Here is a 15,529-nt window from a genome sequence, read left to right as displayed (position 1 = left end):
ACTGGAAACAGACATAAAATGATTTTACGCTACGTTTACAGTCTTGTACTCAGAACAAGATATCTACTGGAAACAGACATAAAATGATTTTACGCTACGTTTACAGTCTTGTTCTCAGAACAAGACATCTACTGGAAACATACATAAAATGATTTTACGCTACGTTTACAGTCTTGTACTCAGAACAAGATATCTACTGGAAACAGACATAAAATGATTTTACGCTACGTTTACAGTCTTGTACTCAGAACAAGATATCTACTGGAAACATACATAAAATGATTTTACGCTACTTTTACAGTCTTGTACTCAGAACAAGATATCTACTGGAAACAGACATAGAATAATTTTACGCTACGTTTACAGTCTTGATCTCAGAACAAGATATCTACTGAAAACATACATAAAATGATTTTACGCTACGTTTACAGTCTTGATCTCAGAACAAGATATCTACTGGAAACATACATAAAAATGATTTTACGCTACGTTTACAGTCTTGTACTCAGAACAAGATATCTACTGGAAACAGACATAAAATGATTTTACGCTACGTTTACAGTGTTGTTCTCAGAACAAGATATCTACTGGAAACAGACATAAAATAATTTTACGCCACGTTTACAGTATTGTTCTCAGAACAAGATATCTACTGGAAACAGACATAAAATGATTTTACGCTACGTTTACAGTGTTCTTCTCAGAACAAGATATCTACTGGAAACAGACATAAAATGATTTTACGCTACGTTTACAGTGTTCTTCTCAGAACAAGATATCTACTGGAAACAGACATAAAATGATTTTACGCTACGTTTACAGTGTTCTTCTCAGAACAAGATATCTACTGGAAACAGACATAAAATGATTTTACGCTACGTTTACAGTGTTGTACTCAGAACAAGATATCTACTGGAAACAGACATAAAATAATTTTACTCTACGTTTACAGTGTTGTTCTCAGAACAAGATATCTACTGAAAACATACATAAAATGATTTGACGCTACGTTTACAGTCTTGCACTCAGAACAAGATATCTACTGGAAACAGACATAAAATGATTTTATGCTACGTTTACAGTCTTGTACTCAGAACAAGATATTTACTGAAAACATACATAAAATGATTTTACGCTACGTTTACAGTCTTGCACTCAGAACAAGATATCTACTTAAAACAGACATAAAATAATTTTACGCTACGTTTACAGTCTTATGTAAACCTGCCTTATGTGCATCCCTCCAACGTTTAAAGATAAACATTCAGGAATATTTATTGATTTAAATTTAATAAACAAATTCACATTCTATTTAAGCGGTTTTTAAAATTTACTCAAGAATTGTTTGTTCACCTTTTCATGCTATAAATATAGTGGACAGTGATTTCAGGTTAAGCCTATAATCACTGTTGATTAATTATCCTACACGTGTTGTGTGCTCAGTTACTCGACTATAAGTTAATACTTCCACGTGTCATCCTATGTTTGCTTACTTATTCAGTCTCTTATCCGTTAAAGATAATGCATTTACTTAGCCCTCCCCCCAGTGACACAGCGGTATGTCTGCGGACTTACAACGCTAGAATTCGGGTTTCGATACCCGTGGTGGGCTACATTGTATATCTTTGTGCTTCATTACAAACAAACATTTACTTAGTACATACAGACAAAGCGTACGTTAAGCGAGTAAATCGGTATTTGTCAGACTGGCTGTAGTGAAATGCATTTGGTTATATTACTTGCATTGCAAAAAATAATAATTACAGACACTTCTTAATAATGAATCGTTATGAATAGCGCACGTAATGTATTGAAAGTGACATCCTCAGTCTTTCCTGTATGAGGCCAGTTGGTTAGGGCGCTCGATTCGTAATCTGCGGATCGCGGGTTCGAATCTCCGTCACACCAAACATGCTCACCCTTTCAGCCGTGAGGGCGTTATTATATGACGGTCAATCTCACTATTCGTTGATAAAAGAGCAGCATAAGAGTTGGCGGTGGGTGGTGAAGACTAGCTGCCTTCCCTCTAGTCTTACACTGCTAAATTAGGGACAAATAGCCCTCGTGTAGTTTTGCGCGAAATCCATAACAAACCTTTCTTCTATCAAGCCTTCATGTCACATCCGGAATTTTCAATTGGTAGGTTTAAAAAAAAGAAACCATTAATCAGAGAGAACAGGCGTGATGTCATATTAATTGAAAGACGTCTATGTGGAAATACGTCACTGGTTGACACTTTTACAAACGTATACGATGTAATTTTTGAAAGCACAATAAGAACCCTATTTCGTTAAACAAGATCATTCCTCATTAATTGTTTTTGTTAGTTTTGGAATAGAACAGTAAATTCAAAATTGAATGCATGTAAAACCGGAAATATTTCACCCGTGTAGCTTCAAGTTTTACAATTTCCAATTTTTTTAAATCCAGAATTAAAGAAACAGAAAAAAAAAACATATAATTATTTATTAACCAAGTAATTTTGGAAACGGATAATCTATCTGTTATTTGTAAATCATGATCAAGTTTTTAAAAATAATTGACTGTATACATAAACATGCGAACTGTTTAAACCTTTGCTGTTTTAATGGCTTCGTGCTCTGGACTCATAGTCGGATGGTTTTGGCTCGCGTCGTGCTATTGTGACACTTTTCTCTAACTCTTTCAGTCTACCCAACTGTGCCCCTCAGTGGCACAGCGGTATGTCTGTGGACTTACAACGCTAGAAACCGGGTTTCGATACTCGTTGTGGGCAGAGCACAGATATTCCATTGCGTAGCTTTGTGCTTAATTCCAAACAAACAAATTACCTAACTGTATGATGGTTACCAGCTGTTAGCTGGAGGTTAACTTGCAATGGACTGGCATCCCGTACAGGGAAATTGTGTCACGATTCCCATCCGCTTGTGCCAATTAAGCCGGAGTTCAACAACGGATCCTATGTGCCTTCTCAGTACGGGAGGGATTTGACCTTTATTATAAGATATGATATTTTAATACGAAATATTATATTGTTTTAATATCTGTTGTTTGTTTAGCGTAAGGCTACATAATGGGCTATTTGCGATCTGTTCGCCGCAACGAATCGAACCCTGGGTTTTGACACTGCAAATCCGAAAATTGTCGTTGACCACCGTGGGACTGCTATTTTAATACGAACTATTATAGGCTCTAGTTTTATTTATTTGATGATTTTAAAACGAACTAACATAAGCACTAGTTTTACTTATCATATGATTTGAATATTTTAATACAAAGTATTATATATATGAGCACTAGTTTTACTTATCGTATGATTTGAATATTTTAATACAAAGTATTATATATATAAGCTCTAATTTTAATTATTGTATCATTTTAATGTTTTAATACGAATTATTACATGCTCTAGTTATATTTATCGTACGATTTTAACATTTTCAATCCGCTCGATGATAGTATATGTGTTCAGTTAAGTAACGAAATACCCACAGGTTATGTAGACGTCTTCAGAACATGAATTGAATACTACAACGAGGGTAGGTGTATACAATTAAACAGATTATTCTGTTTCCGCTCGACCACCAAAAAACTTTAAGGTCATAAAAACACTTATGCTTTCATTTACCGCTTGATCTATTCTCCTATATTGACTTTTCCTAGATATACCAAAAATATAATTATAAATATTGAGTAATAGCATGGTTACTTACAGCCGTTCATGCTCTACTAAAACCTCAAACGATCAAAATCGGCTCTTGCAGTTAAACTTTAATATGCTTAAGTAGGGTTAGCTGTATGTGACTTTCGTACTACATTCAGTATGCCAAACACTCTACAGAACTGTACTATTTAACTCTGTAACTACACCAGGGGCGCCGGCAAAAACTAAATAACACTACGCACCGAACGTCTGGGGATACCACCCTCAGGGGAACTCGGGGATTGAGACCCCTGGACGCACCACGATTATAAAGTTATTTCCTAACTTTTTTTCTCTCTCTATGCTTTTGTATTTGTCATGGGGCAGGGGGGGGGGGCTTGACGCACGTGATGTATGAAATTTTTGTGCAATCTCACTTTATTCTTTTGTAAACGGTATGTTTTAAACTGACATTTCTTAAAAGTAACAGAGTCATTGGCTTTCACGGGAGTTCAGCAGACTTAACTGAGAAATGTGAACACTAACATGTGCTTTATTATTTGCGGTTAATGCAAAGGAAACCTTGAAGGAAGTTGTTGTTTTCCTTAGCATTAACCACAAGTAATATTAAGCCTGTTAATCATTTATTCTGGAAAGCATCAAATAGTTAATTTTCTTATTTTTTTATTGCAAAGAGAGCAAATAAATCGTATGGTAATAACTTCAGTTTGTTGTCTACACTGAAAGACATTTATTATAAACCACGATAGTGGTTCATAATAGGGGTCGCACAAAACTCTAATAGAACTTTCTGGTAAAAAGCACCTTAAAGGGGTAAAGATTCAGTTCACATAACACTTTAAAATCTTTATTATTGACTGCTAAGGCTGTACATATAAAGAAATTAACCAAAAATGCACGTATGACAGACAGACAATGAAAAGAAAATTCACTCAGACTATCCTGTTTCTAGTTCTTGTTCCTATTAGTATTATTCTTCTGCCAGCCTACAACAAAAACGGCTTAGTATATTGCATCCAAACCTTTTGTAGAATACTAAATAAGGTACTGAGAAGGTCGTATGGGTATTGAAAAGTCGATTAGTTTATTCTATATTGTACATAAGCTAAAAACATCATAATTCTAGTGTAAACGATGTTATCATTGCCCCTTGAAGTTAGCTTTCTTACTAACATCTGGTGTTCCTTTAAAAATCTTAAGTGCAGGTTGAAACAGGAATTACAACCGATAATAGTCAAACATTAGATGGCTATAAGGTGTAAATACTCAATGCTTTGTACACTATGCAATCGTTGTCTTTAGGGAGCCAACCCCTATATTATGTAGGAAGTGAAAAAGAAAAAAAATCAATATATTTTATTACACACATTCGTAGAATAATTTATCTAAAACGATGTTTTAGACGTATATGTTTTATTTGAAAAGGGTGCTTTTCTACAGGTAAAATTTTATACGCGCTCAGTGGTTTGTGTCTTAGTCTAGGCATGTTTTTGCCCATTGCTATGCATTATATATAGAGAATTTAGTTACATAAAACTATAAATGCTCACTATATTCTGAAACAAATCTCCATGACAATTTCCAGCTACAGCTTGACACTTTACATCTTGAACTAATGTGATCAAATAGTCAATAGCTACAGTAAATCATCATGAACCATATCAGCTAGCTAGTAGCTATGTTTATTATCATTACAATGTACAAAGCTAGCTACCATATCATGTAATCTTTGTCCATAGTTAAGCATAAAAAAAAGCAAACAAAATAAATAAAAAATTGTGAATTTAAAAACCTGCAAATGGGGATTGTGAAAAGTAAGTAAACGAGACTGGAGAAACTGTAGACATTATTTACTCAAACTACAAATCCTATTTTGACTCCACCAAATGTAAATGCAGCTAACAGCATGGAACCAAAATAGGAGTTGGTAGTTTGAGTAAATAATGTCTACAATATATCCAGACTTGTTTCTTTACTTTTTGTTACGGTCCCTATTTATAGGTTTTTAAATTCCCAATTTTTTATTTATCTTGTAATATTAATTGTTTGAAAAACCACTAGTTAGGTTAGTAACACATTGTCATATCACAAATCATGACACGAACGGAACAAAGACACAAACTTTCCATGACAGTTACTGAATCTCCTTTGATGTATTTGTTACTCTCTCCTTGTCATTGATTAGTTCAAACTCCAACGAAAAAATACTATTACCAACTGACGACTACGTGTAACGTGCACTTCACGCGACCTACGAATCAATCTCGCGTTCGGCTGCATTGGACACACGATTTTCTGCATTGAAACTTGAAAGTAGCATGCCAGGCCTAGATTTGGCGGGAGGTAGCGTTCCCCAACGTGTTCTCAGCTGCATAACTTGAGATATCACCTTTCCCCGCAAGAGGCCGCCTACTAATGGATGGGCGGAAGAAATTGAAAAGACTGTAAATAAAAGTTTTAAAATCGAAAATGAGATCTCATCTATAAAAAAATAATACCAACAACTGTATCGCAGCTGATATCTTTTGTGGGAAAATAATCAGATAAGATTTTCCTTCTATTTTTATTTAAGGCTAAAACCTGTTCGGAGTACTTGAAGTTTGAAAACACAGAGCAATGTGGGTCGATGAAGTGGAGATAAAAGTGGTCTAATTCTTTCTTCTTCTACAACTAACAAGGTATTGAAAGAAAAAAAAATTGTTGAAACCACCTTTCTGCCGAAGAAGGTTTAGTTGCAGGGATGAGGGCGGGTCGTGCCTCTTGGAGGGCTGTGAAAAATTATTATGTAATAAAATGTAATCGAACAAGAAGGCTTAGACAACCAAGGTAAACATGGTAAGAAGATTTTCGTTAACCATTAAAAACCATGTTACTTTGACTTGCGTGAACGAAAGTCCTGCTTTGTGGCGAGGTTTTCACTTGTTACATACAAAACTAGTCTCTGAGCATTTAATTTAGCAAATAATAAAAATGCACCTGGAAATGACAATGCAATATTTCAATATAAACTGAGCATCGTAAGAGTAGAATTTTATATATAAGTAAAATATAGAGCTACGTTGTGAAACACATTTTTTTATATTTGCTATAATTCACTGCGATTGGCTGTTTGGGTTCCCCCCCCCCCCGGTAAGTCTTCGAATTCATAATGCTAAAATCAGGCGGACACAGCAGATAACATAAACACACACAAACTGACTGTTTGGTATAATCAACAATACTTAATACTTTAATGTTCGTTTCTCCTAAAATAAAATGACATGCTTTATATATGAAAAAAATTTCGACATATTTTTGTGAGATAAATAACAAGAAGTATAGCATCAGAAAGTATGTTAAATCGAATTATACATCTCTTAAAGTTTCAGAAAATTCGTTGAAACATCAATTTAATGAGCTACAAACAATACAAAATTGCTCAAAATATTCGTCAAGAATGTCTTAACTCAGTAATTATATTTAAACAATAAACATATGAAATATAAGACGCAGCTAAGCCTAACTCTAAATATGTTAACTTTAACAATAATAGCTTAGGTAGAACTTTCAACTTGTTTCGTGATTGTTTTTATAATAAAGTTGTACGCCTTTTCAGTCTACGAGATTATCAGTCATAGTTACATATTTCCATCTCATATATACAACGGATAAATGTTTGGACCTACCCTATCATCAATGTGAAACGAAAGAAAAAGAAATTTAAAAAAACATCAACAAGCCACAAGAAAGGCGAATTTAACTACCGAGGCCACTAATTATCCAAAAACAAGTACCACCAATTACATGTCATGCTATAACTACTGGTGTTCACATTACTAAGGTAGTCAGTCATTCATGTTATTTCTGAAAGCGAACAACAGAAATTCACGAGATGTAATCGTTTCTTTATAAGTTTTTCACGAGGAAAATTACCGTAATATTTACTAAACTACACTTAAATTAAGTCATCGTAATAAGTACAACATCTCAGCGGCTTCTGGGAGCAATAAAAGAAGAAAAGTGAACAGTGAAGTCGTGAGCAGACTTAAGATCATTTAGAAATTATCTATTATGGATGTCATTTACCTGAAACCTTAAGATGAATGACATTTTAGTCTCTTTACTAAGCCTAAGAGTTAGACCTGAAGACGATTCTAAGAGATCGAAACGTCGTCTGCCTGAAGGTCTCTAGAGTTTATATGATTCATCGGTTTCAGTAAAATGAAAAGCAGTTATGGTTACGGATATGGTTAAGCAATCGCTTAACCAGGAAGTGGTCCTAATAATCGTGGCTGTTAATATTTATTGAAGTAGTATTACATGCGACAATAAGCCTAAGTTAGCAATCAAAGTTTAAAACAAAATAATCTAGTAATTTATACATGCCAAACTGTCATCCAATCATTTTAAAGACAGTTGTCATCGCAATTGTGAGATCGCTAAGTCTCAACTTTGTATTTTTTTAGAATAAGTTGCGTTAATTTTCTGTAGTTAAAAAAAAAGCCAAATAGACTGGCTGTAAATAATTTACAGTCTTTTGATAAAGCATGCCACATCAAAATGTTACCAGTATTTAATTATATATATATATATATATATAGTACTAAATATATTTGTTTAATATATTCTGTCAGAGAATCACATTAGAAATGAGTTCAAAATTTTCTTTAGATGTTTTTAAGAAACGCTAGAAAAATGACACTTTACCTTAGTTGTTTGGTACTTTATGTGATTTATACATAGGCATACGTATATAAGTTATAACGTAACACCGCTCTACCTTACACAATAATCCCTTCCTACAGAAGAACGTTATAACCAAACACAAAGAAAGAATATTTGCTGCAGCATTGACATCCTACGAACTGTCTCGAAAACGAAAGATTTTTGTAATGTCTTTGTTGTACATAATTTATTTGTGTTTTGTTGTTGTTGTTGTTGTTGTTGATAACTTATTCAGATACGTTCACAAACTAAAATTCAGCACTGTTATGGTATGAACATCTTTCTAAGATGGCGATTGTAACAACTATTTATTTGTTTGTTTTAGAGCAAAGCCACATAGGGTTATCTGCTGTGTTCTCCGCGGGGAATCGAACCCCGGATTGTAACGTTGTAAGTCAGTAAACTTACCACTATCCCATCAAGGGACACGAGTGTAACAACTATTAATTTGTTTGTTTTAGAGCAAAGCCACATTGGGTTATCTGCTGTGTTCTCCGCGGGGAATCGAACCCCGGATTGTAACGTTGTAAGTCAGTAAACTTACCACTATCCCATCAAGGGACACGAGTGTAACAAATGGCTAAAATTATCGCTTATATAAATAGTGTTCCCTCCACTATTGTGTTTGTTGTGTCGCAGCCGGCCTAATGAGCTCTGCAATGGGCGAAACACGTCGTCGGCAATAGATATGGAAGACGTAATGTGGTTGAAATACTTTTATACACTCTTCTTCAGAAACCCCAAGGTACTTAAATAGGAATGTAATGTTGAAAATATAATAAGCCTAGTTTTCCACAGACGAAAATAAAGTCAACCTTTCGAAAGCGCTCGGGGTTATAGGGTTTATTAATTTTTCTTTAATTGGTTTTTGAACCAGCATGTTTTTCTAACATCATGATTAAATCTAACATCTTACGGCAAATTAAATTAAATTTATAGGATTCTTATTATACTATATCTTCCTTACTTTGCACTTACGAGTTGTTCAAACAACTCGTATAAATCAGAGGATAATAAAACGCATTTTCCTAAAAAATAAATTATCCTATAAAATCCCCATTATGCATATTTTACACGAAGTATTCTGTCTGAGGCCAACATCCAGTGAAACATCACAGTTAGCTGTGTTGTTTTGGCCTAGACTTACATCAGGTGAAGCATCAAAGTTAATCAAGTTTTCTAGCCGAGGTCTACATCAGGTGAATCACCACAGTTAAATGTGGTTTTCAGGCCAAGCTATTATAACGTGAAGTATCACATTTAACTGTGTTTTATTGCATAGCCTACATCAGCGGAAGCATCACAGCTGTGTCGTACCGGCCTAGGCCTTCATCAGGTGAAGCACCACAGATAACCATACTGTTTCTACCTAGATTTACATCAAGTGAGGTGTCACACTAAACTTTACAGATGTTCCGGGCTTTGCCTACATCAGCTAACATCATACGTAGTTGTTATCTGATGAAAACTTACATCCTGAACAAAGCGAGTAAAATCTCCATGTCTACTAACATAAAAGTATTTGAGTAAATATTCTTATTTTTACTCACAAGTGTTCTAGAGGTTTCAGATTTCTCTGCTGTGATTTAGATTTTGGTAAATATTTATCGAATCACACACATGCTTATTATGTAAACTTTATTCTCTAAAGGATATTATTTACAGTTAAGAAAATAACCTAAAATACACCACCGCCACAGATCTACCTCAATCACTTCAAATAGCCTACTTAAATTACAACCGGCCCCTATTAGGGTTAACAAATAGTGTCCTAAGCCTCGTTTTTTTTTTATAAACAAGTACTCTACTCAAACACACAGAATTTCTATTTGATCCTAAAGAGAGTTTATATATAAATGTTTGAAACTTTCAGCACAATCACTATCTGTTACTTTTATGTTTTTCATATTTTTTTCTGAATAATTTCAAGTAAAATCTTTTCTGAAACCCTAGAAATTTCCTTAGAGTTAAGAAGAAAAACTTGATATTACAGTTTATGTTTTCGTTCAGTTTGTTTAACGTTTGCTAAAATAATTGGAAAGTACTTCATGAGATTTCTCTAGCACGTGCTAAAAGATGATCCTTTAAACCATATATGGGATGTAGGGTGGTCACAAATAAATTATATTATTACAGCTATTTTTGTTTGTTTATTTTCTAAAAAAGTAAATTTAAAAGAGCATGAGCGGGATGTACTGAGGAAACTTTTAGTTCCTACGGGATTTTGTCTTTTAAACAGTCCAACTCAGTCTCAGTCTAGTAAAGTTGAAAATATAATTTATCTAGGGAGGGAAAGTACGTATGAATTAATTCACAAATACTTGCTATTAATGATTGTTTCAGATTTGTGTACAAAGCTACTCAAGGACTATCTACGTATAGACATCCCCAATTTTCAACTGATAGGCTAAAGGGTTGGCGGGTAGTCAATAGAAACCATTGCCAGCTCTTGGACTACTCCATTCTGAATAAATAGTGAAAAGTGACCGTCATTTTTACAACATACCCACAGCCCCAAAGTCCAAAACGCGATTTCTTTTTTTTTTTTGGAAGCAGGACACGAACCATACATCTTAGATTATACAATTCGTCCTCCATAACCAATAGGTCACGTGCTGTCAAACTCTTAATCAATAGATTTTATTTTTACATAAAAATTGATTAAGAAGCAATAATGAAATTTCGAAGATGTAAGTGGAAGGAAAAATGACAATGTGTGTAAGTATTAAACGAAATAGAAAAGACACCATTTATATCACAGTTTTGTGTAGAAAAAAAAAGCTATTGACCATATTACATTTATACCAGAACAACTAAAGAGGAAATTAGATTAAACAACCATTTACAGTATTTCCCAGTTCTTTTTCTATATATCTGTCGAAAGGTTTTTTGAGCACGGTTTCCTCCTCGTTAGGCCTACCCTTAATAACTTCAACACCTAACAATCTAAAACGACCTTGCTAGCCCTTGACATCAGCCTAGTTATACTTGTCAAACCTTATCTTAATCAAGTAATGAATTATACTCATGATTTTCGTGATCGACATTAAAAATTATATAGCTTCATGAGCGAGCAAACATTTAAAACTCTGTTGACAATTTGCCCCGATCTTATTTTATTTGTTTATGAAAGAATGAAAGGACGTGCTTCGTCATAGAGCTTCAGTTTAAACAGTAACAACAACAACAACAGGAGACTTGTGTAATTTTTGGGTTACCGTAAGGTTAGATTTCAAAACACGTTTTCGTACAGGAATTCTTACGAAATACAATAAATCCTTAAAATTAACGTTCGAAAACCCACAAAGTGTTTTTATAAGCATACTGTTATGCTAATAATATCACATAACTAATCTCAATTGTAAATAAGAAATTAAAATGGATTAGTTTTAAGTGTTAAAAAACAAGACGCTCTAAGAATAGTGCTAAGTTTGTTTGTTTTTTATATAGAAAGCCGCGCCGAAAAAAAACACCAGAAGATGCGCAAAAGTTCTAATTTCTAACGTTTGAAACAATAAGGAAATATTTGATGCTTGCTGTTAAGCACAAAGTTACACAGTGGGTTATCTATGTTTGTGCCCATCGCAGGTATCGAAACCCGGTTGTTAGCGTTATAAGCCCTCAGACTTAACGTTGATCCGCTGGGGTGCAACATTAAATAAATAATTCCAATAAGCTCAGCACGATCTCGTGTTGTCCGGCGTACGGATACGTATTATCTGTTTGTTTTTTTAATTTTGGACTTAATCAGACAAAAGTTCTCAAGATAATGATGGCTAATTGTAGTAAGAAGTACTTGTTGATGGGTCACATTCACTCATCAGGAAGTATCTCGGTGTGCCTAGTTAGTCTTTTCGTTCGAGCTGAAGCACGCTTTGTATATCGGTCGTTACTCAACGTTGCGTTCTGTATATCGGTTGTTACTCAACGTTGCGTTCTGTGTGAGATGGCTACATGTGATGCTTTAACTTACAAAAATGGTGCCTGAATAAAATAAACCTCTGTCTCTCAGGACATTTTAGCATGTATATCGGTTGTTACTCAACGTTGCGTTCTGTGTGAGATGGCTACATGTGATGCTTTAACTTACAAAAATGGTGCCTGAATAAAATAAACCTCTGTCTCTCAGGACATTTTAGCATGCACTCTTTCAATAAAATTCTAAGTCAGTGAACAAAAAGGTTCTCTAATTTTTTAAAAATCTTTTAAACCTGATATTGCGTCTGTCAAAATAAATCGTAAGAAGAGTGAGAAGCTACGTGTATTTGTGACGAGATCGTTGGGGTGCTAATGGGGAGAGAAACAAGAAATTGGCCTTTCAGGTTTTCAAAGTCATAGAAGTATGTTCTGTTCTTCATTTAAACGCAGGATTCTACTTCTATAAGATGTGGGGAGCCGAGTTCGTTGAGGTATATGCCCCAAAGGCTTTGCATTTTATCAATACGGTTTAACCTTGATGAAGCTACCCTGGGTTTTAAGATGATTAGCTCTATTGTTAGTTCGTGTACTTACATTCGTTTGACCTCGGGTGGCAGATTTCTTGGCACAAACTGTAATCCACGGTTGCTGCATTCTATTGTCCTGCCACGGCACTCACACTCCACGGGGCACTGTGACAGCCGTTTGGCTCGGCCGGGCGCGAGGCACTGGAAGAGAACCAGCAACAGGGCCACGTGCAGCACAGCCAGCGGAAGCAACAGCCGACGGGCCATGATGTACAGAGGACAACACGGCACTACGTCGGCATAGGCTGCCGTCCAGATGCTCCGCTGAAGACGGCGTATGTGGCCGAATGTCCGTTCGATTTTCAGCCTTGGGGCCGAGTGAAGAGTCTCTGGGCCCTCTTCTTCCGTGGCCAACGTAGCGGTAAAAATCTCGTTCAACTTAACGGAAGAGACACTTTAGGCTAAGAAGAAAAACCTTGGAAATGGCATTAGATGAATCGTTGTTTGTTTTTTTACACCACGTTAAAATTTCTTCAGCGTATAGTAACTGTCTCACGCGCGTTTCAGCCGCTTCTGGTGACCAATACCGTATGATACCACTGTCCGTCACCTGGATCTATACTCTCATACCAGTAGAAACAAATCGACTCACTGGTTTGTAAACTTGCACACTGGCCTGACGAAATATAGTTAACTTTGGACTGGTTGTGCGGTAAAACAAGGTTACTTGCTTGTCAATGGTACAACATACACGTTTACTTCCTACTTATACCGCAGCAGCACTAGTCATACACACCACTGTACTTGGCAGCGGTAGGAACTCTACTGTGTAGTAATACACAGACCAAGGGACCGCCTCGGGAGCCCAAGAGGTTCTGCAAATCTACTCTGAACAGTGGGGGAAACAAGGCGCATGAGCAAATCTCCTAAACGAGAGCGCGTTGGGGCGGGTCCTTCACTAATTCGGGCTTAACCCAGAGAGAATTCCTTTTAGCACCCCTCCTCACTTTGTACAGAAGCTAATCCGTTCAGCAGCACGAACGTCAGGATCCATTCTGAAGTTCCATTTCTTCGAAGACAGCTATGCAAACAGAGGAATAAACTCAATAAAACTTAAGTTGGTCCACGCAACTCATGCGGCAGCGTGTTTGGGGGATACAGTACTATTCTTGTTTGCTCAATACGATACATCGACTGTCAGTATGTGTTTAATCACTGACTCACCTACTGGCGGTGTTTCGTACTTTATCTAATCATCCAAACAAAGATGAAGAAATATACAATCTTTCAAGAGACGAGGAACTTCAGAGTCTGCTTTCATCGTGATACGAAGCCATTTTTAGTTTTGTCTGGATAGATTTAGGAGTGCTCACTTTCAGAATCTGACAGATGATTAAACCCTTTCATCAATCATTCATCAATGTAGAATATACATTCTATAAATATTACTGAAGTAGACAAATTTATGATGTGTCTTAAACGTTTTCATTATCATATTTTTTTAATGTCCTTACTATCTCTTGCGTAAATTTTTCCTGTTATGTATACAAAGATATTTGAGAAGCTTCGAAGACCACAAAGCGCCATCTATTGGAAACTTTCATAGGATCTATAGGTAACTACAACAATAAATTAACTCGTCACGTTTTTGGAGAGGTACAAGGCATAGCAGGGTGAACTATAGTGGTGGAAATTAAAATTTATAAGTATCTAAAAACACCGTTGATAATTCGTGAAAGCTATATCAATCAGTTCTTACTAATTCACGCTCATTTTAGGAACCAAACTTCTAATTTAGATCACTTGGCTATCGTGACCGTGACATGATGAGCCAGATTAGCTGTTGGTGGTCACGGTTCATGTAGTCTACCTGTCCGTTTATAAGTAGTCTGATATAAGAATGCGTTGAGCGTGAACTGCTATAACACAACTGCTGGCTCGCTAAGACTATTGGGAAATTGTTTCACAGGTGGATATTTTACAGTAAGTAGAGAGGTCAACTTATATATTTATATCATAATAGTTTTGTTGAATACATTTCGTAATTTTGTAAAACTAATTTTATTCCTATCGGCTACGAATATTCCATTATGTTTATTACCAAATATGGAAGCTTTCAACGTTTGGTCAGAATGTTATCGATTGAATTTCGCGCCAAAGCTGCACGAGGGCCATCTGCGCTAGCCGTCCCTAATTTAGCAGTGTAAGACTAGAGGGAAGGCAGCTAATCATCCCCACCCACCGCCAACTCTTGGGCTACTCTTTTACCAACGAATAGTGGAACTGATCGTCACTTATAACGTCCCACGACTGGAAAGGGCGAGCATGTTTTGTGTGATGGGGATTCGAACCGGCGACCCTCAGATTGCAAATCGAGCGCTCCAACCATCTGGCCATGCCGGTCCGAATATTATTGATTAGACATTATCTTCAAAATTTCTCTCCCTCAATTTTCATTCTGACGTGATGGAGTTAATCTAAACAAATATGATTACATAAGAACAAATTTTGTAAAGTTAAAATTCCAGCAATAAACAGGTAATAAAAACTCATATGGAACTCAAAATAACAGTTTCAGAATTTTCGCTCAAAGCTACACAAGAATTATCGGCACATAGCCGTCCCAAATTTTGAACTGATAGACTAGAGGGAAGACATGTATCAAAGCTACACAAGAATTATCGGCACATAGCCGTCCCAAATTTTGAACTGATAGACTAGAGGGAAGACATGTAAT

General features: G+C 35.7%; 1 protein-coding gene across 2 annotated transcripts in view; it reads right to left on the bottom strand.

The window, feature by feature from the left end:
* LOC111086691 (slit homolog 2 protein-like) overlaps positions 1-13,936 on the bottom strand; it is a 220,077-nt gene extending 206,141 nt beyond the window's left edge. The window contains exon 1 of one of the 2 annotated variants that reach the window (XM_022390533.1): positions 12,860-13,936. In XM_022390533.1, the coding sequence (XP_022246241.1) occupies positions 12,860-13,059 (200 nt within the window). In that variant the 5' untranslated portion in view covers positions 13,060-13,936. The remainder of the gene's footprint in view (positions 1-12,859) is intronic. The other variant, XM_022390532.1, reaches the window with a different exon arrangement.
* Positions 13,937-15,529: the final 1,593 nt, after the last annotated feature.

Source organism: Limulus polyphemus, unplaced genomic scaffold (genome assembly GCF_000517525.1).
Source record: "Limulus polyphemus unplaced genomic scaffold, Limulus_polyphemus-2.1.2 Scaffold1327, whole genome shotgun sequence".
NCBI lineage: Eukaryota > Metazoa > Arthropoda > Merostomata > Xiphosura > Limulidae > Limulus > Limulus polyphemus.
Note: the sequence above shows the minus strand (reverse complement) of the source record. Positions and strands in the feature narration are given on the sequence as shown.